This window comes from Etheostoma spectabile, chromosome 23, assembly GCF_008692095.1.
Source record: "Etheostoma spectabile isolate EspeVRDwgs_2016 chromosome 23, UIUC_Espe_1.0, whole genome shotgun sequence".
In the NCBI taxonomy this organism is placed as follows: Eukaryota; Metazoa; Chordata; class Actinopteri; order Perciformes; family Percidae; genus Etheostoma; species Etheostoma spectabile.
Genome location: NC_045755.1, coordinates 10,329,663 through 10,340,287, shown reverse-complemented (window position 1 = coordinate 10,340,287; position 10,625 = coordinate 10,329,663). Strand labels below are relative to the sequence as shown.

The following is a 10,625-nucleotide window of genomic DNA, read 5'->3' as shown; positions in this document are numbered from 1 at the left end:
TTCCTAGCAGAGATTGTGAGATGCTTGATGAATAACACCCATATTAGGACCCTCGAACTGACTGACATCTGGTCTGGATACCATAGTGACAGCATCCACAAGGCCATTCAATCAGATTTAAAGGCTCAATTCTCCATCCACATGGACACATATCACACGGTGGTCAAACTTCAATTTTTTTTCCTTGCAACACACACAGTCATACTTAAACACTATTACTTCAAGTGGAAAGAGGTGTGATTTCACAAAGATAGCAGTTTTCTTCAGCCGCCCACTGTGTTTTCTTTCATTGGCCACACTGGCAGAAGTCTGAGATGGTAATTGAATTAGTGGGCTGGAAACAACATAGATTATTACCTCTGTTGGAAAGCAATTTCTGCATATTGCCTACAGCAAGGTTTGCAGTCAAAATGAGCCAATAGTGTCTAAACATAACAAACCAACATTTACTGATTGGAAAACTAAAAAAATCTTTTCATTTATAAGAAAATACAGGTGTAGTTTGGGTTTTCTTCCTCCAACTTGTTAATCTAGATGTCCAGCAGTATAGCTCCTGCAGCAAGGTATTGCTTTCTCCTAATAGAAAAGGTACTTAGATGTCTTTTTATCTAACAAGGTCCGAATGGAACAATGCCTAATCAGGTCGCCATTATGAAAAAGCCCATCACTCAAAGCTAAGGTCAATGGAAAGAAAAGCCACACTTTGTTTCCTTTGTGTTCCACTATGCCTTGAACGTCAATTGACCTGGGATCAGTTATGAAAGTGTGCTTGATTAAATGTTAATTTTATGAGATTTAATTGCATCTCAAGCACCCATTCAAAAACTTATTCAAAAACCTTAACTGAACATATTTGAGTGCAAACAAAGGTTAAGTACACATGAAAGTAACGAAACACTTAGGAGGAATTAAATGAAACCTAACATGCAGAGAGATAATTCTAGTACTTTTGTATTCATGACTTCAAATGTGGTTCACAATTTATGGCATGTCTCATTGTGTTTCTAAGTTCAAACACATACATTTAAATATTAAATGATCATTAATTGTTAGCAGTTACAGTTATAAATCTTTATTATGGGCCTATCTATCTGAAATAAAGTTAAATTGATTAATTGATTTTATACACACAGTCTTGTCAGTAATGCCTTCACATCAATCAACCTGCTTGTTTCCTGCACAGTACGCACCCAGTAGGGCTGCTCCGTGTGTTGTCTTACACCTGCGGCAAGTTGTGCTGCACAGCTGAGTGTGTTCTTGGGGGATGTGCGCAGACACCTGACGTACCCTGACCTAAAAAAAAAAAAAAAAATCTGAATTTTCAATTACGTGAAGTCTAAAATTTACATAGAGATAAGATTATTTGCATTGCAAAGTGGGTGTTTTAAACTAATGACATAATTGTGGGTACTGTATCTGCCTCAGTGGCTTCTTAAAATGAAATTTGATCATAGGAGATTTCATACCTAAGAGCCCTGGAAATGTCATATTGGCTGGCCTTTGTCAGGCCTTATTGTCAAAGTTGTCTAATTTGGTATTACATTTTAACGTGCAGCAGCCCCCTAAAAAGTGTCTCTTAGTAATATATATATAGATAATAATAATGATAATTATTATATTAATAATAATAATAAAATGGCTTATGGTTGGTTTATGATCAGTCATCCACACCTGTGCTTTGTCACTGTTGACAGGCTGATTCACTGTTAATTAATCACTTAAAAGCCATCCTGTACATGAACTAGCAGTATCACTCACTTACTGAAGTGACAACAATGTCCAAACATCCACCATCTGGTTTCTTGTGGGAAACAGTGCCCGACTCTCCCGACACATTTACATGCGTGATGAGAAACAAGTGATGAAGGACGCAGCTCTAGATCCCTCGAGGTATCCATTTCATCACATTTGTCAGACAGCTAATCCAACCTTTGTTTACATGAATCAATGCTGTGACAGAAAACTGAAGTTACCGACATCTCCTTCAGATGGGCATTTCCCTACAATACACAAAGTAACTTTTGATGTGAAAAATCCAAGGAGAGTCATGGTGATAGTGCTAGCAAGGGGCAATCTACAGACAAAAAAAGATGAGATTTGGATGCAACATTTTGGCTGCATTGCATGATGATGCTACAGATTATCAATATGCTAAGTTTTTACTCCAATGCTCTTTTTTCGTCTATAGGACATATATAAAATTCTGGACAGCTAAAAGGTATAGGAACCAAAAACGGTCAAACAGACATAGTTTATGGGCTTTCAAATTAAGTCTTTCTCATGTAATAAAGTAGGAAGCCTTGCAGAAACTGCGGCTATCAGCTGTAGACCATTATATACACAGCACATAGGGTAATATAGCTATGAGCACTCAGTTGCCATGGTGTACACACAAAAAATGCCACTTTTGTTTGCTGGCAACATGTCTGTCTGTAAAAGTTAGTATTTGGCTTATGAACAAGTTCCCTGAGGCTTAGGTCATGAAACATGCTTCAAATCTTTCCTGAGCAGCTTCCAGTAAATAAGCAGGTTGGAGTTTAGTGTTTTGCTTAAGGGCATTTGGGATTTGGCCGTTGAAAAAATAGAATGCCAGCTGCAGAAACTATAGCTTTGATTTTATACTTATGGAACAAGGCTTTAACATCTCTTTTTTTGTTTTTCTATTTTGTCTACACAACAACCCCGTAATCAAGGGAGCATTTCATGGCATCCAGAAGAGACTACGAACGTACTACAAAAAGTATAGGAATATAAATTTACAAGAACACACTTTTTTACACCTTTTCATCTGACACCTATGTGTAGGGGATGCCATCCTCACGTAATGGTGTGGTTTGTCGTTTCATTTTGCCTTCAGCACTATCGATTGTTTTTCTCCAACAAGAAAGGATTCACTGATGCAGTTGACTGTTTCTTTCTTAGCTCTCATGTTTCTTTTGAAGGTTGGACATCTGGTGGGTTGTTGCAGGTGTACAGAGAGGTAAATTCTGGCCACTTTGCTCTACTATCTATGTATTTCTATCCCTGAAGGCCTTCTTTCTGGCAGATTTCTACCATCAAAATCTTGTCAGTGAGGAGATCACCACACTGCTGAGGGACAGAGGATGAGGGCAGAAGTGACCTTGGAGCATTTTATGAAAATAAATTAAATGTAAGAACTAACTGTGCTAAAATCAGATAGATCTTTTCTACTAGATAAAACCAAGGGCTTTGCCAAATTATGGGATTCATAAGAGAATTAAAAGACTGTTGGAGCAGAGTAAGGAAGGGTCATAATGTTCTGTTAGAGCATGCTAACATTTGCTAAAGCACTAAACACAAAGTGCAGCTGAGGCTGATGGCAGTGTCATAATGTCTTTATCAAAATATTGGATGAATAAAATAGTTGACCCACTGGATAAAAAGTCCGGGGATCACCAAGGTGATTACAATTCATCCTGAGAGGGACAATGAAATCTGAACCAATTTCAAGGCAATCTATCCAACAGTCGCCAAGCCATTTTGTTTCTGAAACACAAATGTCAACTTCATGGTAGCACTAGAGCAAAAATCAGGGGACCAAAGTCATTAGAATTTATCAATTTTGGCTTCTGTGATTGTGCGTACAAAATGTTAAAGTCAAAAACAACATGGTGGCGATGAAGGAAAGTTCATGGAATCATCGTAGTAATTAGGATTCTTCCTCTGGGGACAAGAAAGGCTCACCAGACTATTTATCATGATTTATTTGGAGGAACCAAGCAAGTCTATGTAAAATTAGACATTCAGCACCCTCATCAAGCCCAAATAATTCCTTGTTTTTGTTGTTGTTTCCACCTCCAACATGAATCTCTTGTTGTCCATGATGTTGCAGAGAAAACGTATTTGACATTGGGGTAAATTGACTGGATACTCTCTCTGTTTCACTTCCTGCCCGGCTTTCCAAACGCCCCACGGCTCATTTGAAAATAGACCTGGTGTGTATCTTTAGTGGAGCGGAGAGACACTTCAATCATCCTTCTAGGACACGTGGCTGGTGGATTATCAAGCATTGACTAGAATGGCCGTGATTGCTTGCGGGGGTTGCAAGGCGCCCGGAACGCTGCCCAGTGGAAAACAGGGGTAAGATTGAATCTTTAATTGGTATATAAGAATAATTCAAATAATAAGAATAATTCGGGTGACCACTAGTCTGTATACATTTTGATGGTAATCCATCCAATAGTTGTTAGTTCATTCTGGATCAAAGTAGTGGGCTATTAAACAAGAAATGAGGGAAAAGGAATTAAATAACTACAATGTATTCTGCTTTAAACATGATCTACATCTACAAATAATAAGCATGGTGCTGACCCAAAGCAGTGTCATAATCTGTAATCCATCCATTTATCTACAGATCATTTAAGACAGGATGTAATAACTAATCTGCAAAGGGATCACCATCAAAACTACAAAACGTACAAACCACCAATCTACACATTTGCAAAACATTCCTTTATTATAAATAAATCTCCTTTTTTTGTATAAAAACTGGCATGCTTCAACCATGGCATTTTACAGGTTCACAACCCAAGGCTACAACCCGGATAGCCAAGACAGCAGGAGGAAACACACTCATCTCATTATGCAAGGGCGATCCATCAGACAACGGTGAGACAAGAATGAAAAAATCGTCACAACCACAAAAATACTTACAAGTAGAGAATAACAACAAACATGTTTGAGTCTCTTAAACTTCTCTTTTTAAATATCTTTTAAAATGTAATCTGTTAAATCTCTTTTCCGGCCCCACATTTGCCCTTTTAGATATTATGTCTACATGGTTTCTGAGAGTTATTTTTTATTTATTTTTATTTTTATACATTTTTTTGTGTGTTTTAATAGTTACTCTGTCCACCACAGTGTCCTATGGTATGTCACTTTTTTCATGTTGTCTCTTTTTTTTAAACAGGTAAGTTCATGTTAGGACCAATGAGCTGTGAGCAGCAGGAAAGCAGGCACACTGACTGGCTGTTTATGTGGTCCCAGCTTTCTGTGGTTTGATGCGGAACAATACAAAATGTCTCATGCTTGGATTCCATTGGGCGCTCAGTCTGTCCGTCAGTTCTTTGGCCAATCGGCTAAAAACAACGGCTCCTTTCTCCGCTTGGCACTGCCCCAAGACACGCTCCCCTCTCCTGTCCAATCCCTTTCTTCATCCTCTGTGGTCCCGTCAAATGGCATGATTGCTGTAGCTGACATATGTCGTCTTAGTTGATGAAGCTGCGTGAATACGAAAAGGGTGGAACATGGAAAGAAGGAAAGAAGATGATGAAAAGATAGGGCCAAGGTGTGAGGACAAAAAAATGAAAAAAATAAGGGAAAATGAAAGAGGAGAGACATATTGGAGGTATGAAAGGAAAAGGAACAGAAGAAAGAGCAGTTGAGAGCAGAGTTTGCTTCAGACGGTCACGTTAAAGTGTCAAATCCACAGTCCACCTGAGTAGTTGGGGCTTTTTGTCAAACCCATTATGTCTCGTGTCCCCTCAAGCGTTCCATGGTAAATGTCAATGTTTTTGCAGCCGTGGCAGGCCTCTAACTGAGCCATTGTTTTACTCTGATGCTTTCATACAACCCTTTTATTATTATTTTTTTCTTTCTTTCAATTGTATTTCGTCATCACACTTCTGGAGTAATAAAAAAAGGTCCTTGATGATATATATAAATATATACAGTACATAGAGAGAGGAATGCATGTTAGGGCACGCAGACTTAAAAAGGCCACACCTAAGCAAAATGTCAGGTACCAAAAGTATCAACTTGTGAACTTTTTTTTTGCTCATCACTGTTAAATACAAAGAGCTCAACAGTCCCAGCCCTTCTCTGAGAGACCTTGGGTTAAGGAAGTACATTTCTCATTGATTTCTCCCAGTGACCTCTAGAGAAATCTGTATATAAAGAGTTTTAGATCATGTCTTATTCTAACCCGTTACGGCGTGACTCATAAGCATACAACATATCATTTTGAGTTTAAAAAAAACAAACAAAAGAAAATCCCCAAACAAGTCAAAGGTCAAGACTGTCTACATAGTTTCATTTCCGAGCAAAGGAACAACTCATTCCATAAGCCATTGCGCACCACTGAAAAATATAGTCAAAGAGCCTCTTTAACAACTTTCAATCGGACGACATCCTCGGGCACATTTTCCTCCAAACATATTGATTTTTATATAGTGAATGTACAGTTAATAGCAGTAATTGTGTAATGATTGATATGACTCATACAGTACGAAGGCTACAGCAGCCTAGCTAAAGTGAAAGGATAATGTTAACATTACCAACCTCCCTGCTAAACTCACCACGACTTTGTAGGTCTTGTCTCTTGTCCCTCATGCTGGCCCTTACAAAACCCATAAGCTGACCCTCGGACACACTACATTCAATAACGGGACCCAATTTAAAGTGGTTTTCACCCCTTTGGACACTCTTGTTCTTGTCCTTGAAAAAAGCCATCATGGCAGCCATGAGATCATGATTGCACTGATACGTCTACTGTGCAGGTTTTATTTTCTCCTTTTAGTATACATCGTACAGTAGACAGTAACGTTACAGTAGCCTACACAGTACAGCAGCAAAGATTCTCACTGACTTTTGAGATTACTAGATTTAACCAAACAGTCACATGACATGAGTTCTACCAATCCAAGGCATCACTGTGGGATTGTTCAGGATTGTGGGTAATGAAGTACTTATCCAAGACATTGTGAATGAAAGACATTTATCTCAAAAAAGGTTGGTGCCCCATGAAGTTTTTGCGTCTACATGTGCATATACAATCGCTTATGTTGTAGCTGGTTTTAAAGCAACACTAGATAACTTTTTGTACCTTAAAACAATGTTTCCAAAATCGTTTCAGAGGTTCTTCAATTCATAACATGGTGAACGGCACTTCTGCATTCGCTTTGCGGCTCTCTACCGGCTATAACCGCACTATGCAAGTTTGCCAGATTGGGTAGCAGATCTGTAGTTCCAATGACACATAATGGGAAAATTCCGCTTACAACCTGTAGGAGAATCGAAGCGTGAAAAGTTGTCTAGTGTTTCTTTAAGTATACTATTGATTTTATGGCTTATGTTCCAATTGCCAATGGAGAAATTGCATTGTATTTTTACTTCCGGACTGTTCTAGTTTGACCACCTCGAACGATATGGAACTTATTAATTCCCAATTTCATTGTTTGTTTAGTGAAGTATGTAAAGAGATTAAGATTAAGACTAAATTGTTTAACTAATGGCTAAATTAATGACCTGTAACCTGCTTCTTCACTAATGGTAATAAAGTCCTGACTGGAAAACGTAGTTTGCCTGTCACAGGTCTAAAATGTACACCCACAGTATTCATGGACTGTACAGAAACACATGCACAGCAAAGCTGAACTATGGACAGAAGTATACGCACGCACGCACACACAAACAAACCAAAGGACGTACAAATCCACTTCCCCCAGATTGATGGAGACTCATAAAAGAACATGCGTGCACACATAAGTACACACTAACCTCTAATCATACATGTGCATGCACTCACGCACGCATGCACATTCACATTCACTCCTGTCATTTCATCAGCAGATTGCTGACGTAGCAGAACCAGCTCGACACAAAATAGAGTTTCGAAGTGAATGTAACAACGCTTCACTGTCAATGCTCGGAGAAGACACACCATGCTATTTAAAAACATTTTTTTACTGAATTAAATCAAAAGAAAGCCTCATGCAAATGGTACAACTAAGCATAAATGCACACAAGGTAAATTATTTGTTTTTTGTTTGTATTGTGCTTGAGAATGAGATCACTATTTGATTGAAAGACTAAATAACCCCATAAGAACAGCTGTTTTCAGCTTTAACCTCTCTATATGTATGTGCATTATTGTAGCCTGTATCACTATGCGTGCATTTAAGATTTATATGGATTCATGTTATGTTTATATGTTATATGAAAATGGGTCATTATATGTATAGTTATAAAACTTTGGTGTTCTCTTACTCACTGTTGGTCTCCATGCTCTCACATAGCTCGGTCTTCACCTCTCCGTTGGGCCGGTCTCCTCCCTTCTGGCTCAGTTTCCCCGACATGGCAGCAGCTGTCACAATCGCCTGCATCATCACGCATTCACATTCAGAAATCCATCAATTGTGGGTGCAGCCTTCTTTGATTTTATGAATTGAACGGCGAATTGAATTAGCATGGTCCAAGTTCCGGTTTCATCCTTTAGTTTATGTAATTCCGCATAGTGTATTGTCAGATTTGTAATCCTCATTTTGTCAGCATTGTTCATATTTATCATCAGTCAAAAATATCAAATCAAATGGTTTGACATATACAGAAATATTACGGAAATGTATTATTTGAGACTCGTGTTTTACTGCTTACCTTGAAGCTGCGTTTTCGTTTGGGTACGTTCTGCTCGGGATGGAAGAGGATGATGTAGACCTTGGGCATGTAGAGCATCCCCAGAGACACAGAAGCAGACAGGCTGAGAGAGATGGTCAGGGTGGTAGTTTGGATATACATCTAGCAGAGGAGACACAGGGGGGCAGAAAGGAGAGGGAGTCATTTATCACATTTCAAGTTGTCAGAGGAAGTCTTTGTAATCATCCAGCTACAGACTATGTCTGGTGAGGGAATAAGGAGAAAGAATTTATGGGAAGAGGGGAAAGACAGGACTTAAAGGATGGTCTAACAAGAGCAGAATTAGCAGAACATTTGTGAAGTGACAGTTACAGTGACACACAGACAGGTAGATCAAATGGTATATGAAATGATGGCACCAGGGAAGTTGTTTAATTGCCCGTATGCTGCAGAGCTTGTCTCTTTGTCTAAGAAAGTGAAATTATTTTTACCATTTTTTGGCAGGCTGAAGCACCAGATTGGTGCAGTTTATTGCATTAGGTAAGTCATTAGTGATGGAAGTCACACTTAATTGACTTTCAGATCTATGTCCCTGGAAGTTTGGATATCATCTGGCCTACATTAGACCCTACAGAGATATACAACTTTACTTTTGACGACAAAAATCTCTGCATTTCTGAATGTATTTAGTTCAGAGCAAGTTGAATTACTTCAGTCACATTGTCTGACAGACAGACAGACAGACAGACAACTGTCCTGTACAGTAGACTAGATGGCACTAGTGAAAGGGTATAGTCAGTGGACTGAAGGACAGATATGGTGACGTTTGTATGCACACAACTCTCTGTGGATGCTGTTTTTGAAGAAATCAAATTACAATATATACAGTATATCGTAATAATTTAACTTGCAGCATTAAGATAAGAGTTAAGAACACCCATCTTCAATGAAATGCTCATCCTGAAATGGTCTGGTGTACTGATGGCAACCAAATGGTGTGGTTGTTTAGATTCAATGCATTTTATTTGGCAACTTTTGTCTCTAAAGCATGGCAATAAAGACAAGAAGTTTTAGTTGTTAAATTGATGTTGCTATTCTGGTGTCTGGTCCTTTGCTATAAATAATGGTATCTTGTAAGCTGTTTGGGCTGGGCGTACCTTTTTTGTGCATGGCACAATAATACAATTTTCAATTCATTGTACTATAGGTAGACTAAATTAGACTATGTATGACCGCATTGATTCTGCCAAGCAAGTTGAAGGGCAGATATAATGAAACAAGACAGTCAGGCAGACACACTTCAGAAGACTGAGTTAGTTCTCAGGTCCTTAGTGAGTTTCACAGAGTAGTTTGGAGGAGGAGAGAACTGACACAGATGAAAAGCTCTCAAGACATGTAGCTCATCAGGCGTGCACACATAGAGAGGGAGACAAATAGAGGAGGGAGGGGTAAGATGGATGGATATATGGGAAAGAGTAGTAGAAGTGGAAGGACATAGCCAGGAAGGGGAAGTAAAGTAAAGAAAGACATGGAAAGAGAATGAAGAGAGTGAAGTTATGGGATTGTGCAAGTAAGGAAAAGAGAAGAGAGAACTGAAAGGCAGGGTCCACATTGTCAAAAGGTGTGCAGACACACTGATTGAGACAGTGCTGGTAACTATAACCTGATCAGAACATAGAACAGAGAGAAAGCAAAGCTGCTTTGGTAACTCTGCAGTGGTTGTCCACTACGCACAGCCAGTTTCTGAAATCACAGTCGAGGTGTAGTTTTGCTTAGAGTACTGTTTGATCCACCACTGTTAGCGGTTTTATTTTCCTTCATAAACAAGCACTAGGACTGCACAATTAATCGCAATTTTATCAAAATCGCCATTTGGAATAGTGCAATATCCAAGTCAATTCAATTTTCAATTTAATTTAATTTTTAGTATAAATTCATAACAAAAGATATCTCCAGACACTTTACAGATAGAGTAGGTCTAGAACACACTATAATTTACAAGGACTCAACAATTATAGTAATTCCCCAAAGTGAAAGCATTTACTGCAACAGTGGCGAGGAAAAACTCCCTTTTGGCAATAGTGACAATAATAGTCACAATAAAGATAATAACAGTTACTAGAAATAGTAGATTGTAGTAGTTCATGGCATAGCAGGGCACTGCAGGGGGATCCAATATTTGTTAAAGGCAAAATGTGTAAATGGAATGTATTTATAAAGCGCTTTTCTAGTCTTAACGACTACTCAAAGCA

At 38.6% G+C, this 10,625-nt stretch overlaps 1 protein-coding gene across 6 annotated transcripts in view; it reads right to left on the bottom strand.

Annotated features, from left to right (window-relative positions):
* Nucleotides 1-4,808: 4,808 nt before the first annotated feature.
* The window catches only part of grm8a (glutamate receptor, metabotropic 8a), a 311,638-nt gene continuing 305,821 nt past the window's right edge, over nt 4,809-10,625 (bottom strand). For 4 of the 6 annotated variants that reach the window (XM_032505014.1, XM_032505015.1, XM_032505016.1 and 1 more), the window contains 3 exons: nt 8,395-8,535; nt 8,012-8,117; nt 4,809-5,241 (listed from right to left, as the gene is read on the bottom strand). In XM_032505014.1, coding sequence (XP_032360905.1) covers nt 5,192-5,241; nt 8,012-8,117; nt 8,395-8,535 — 297 coding nt within the window. In that variant the 3' untranslated portion in view covers nt 4,809-5,191. Of the gene's footprint in view, nt 5,242-5,341; nt 5,667-8,007; nt 8,118-8,394; nt 8,536-10,625 lie in introns of those variants that run through there. The other 2 variants (XM_032505018.1, XM_032505017.1) reach the window with 2 other exon arrangements.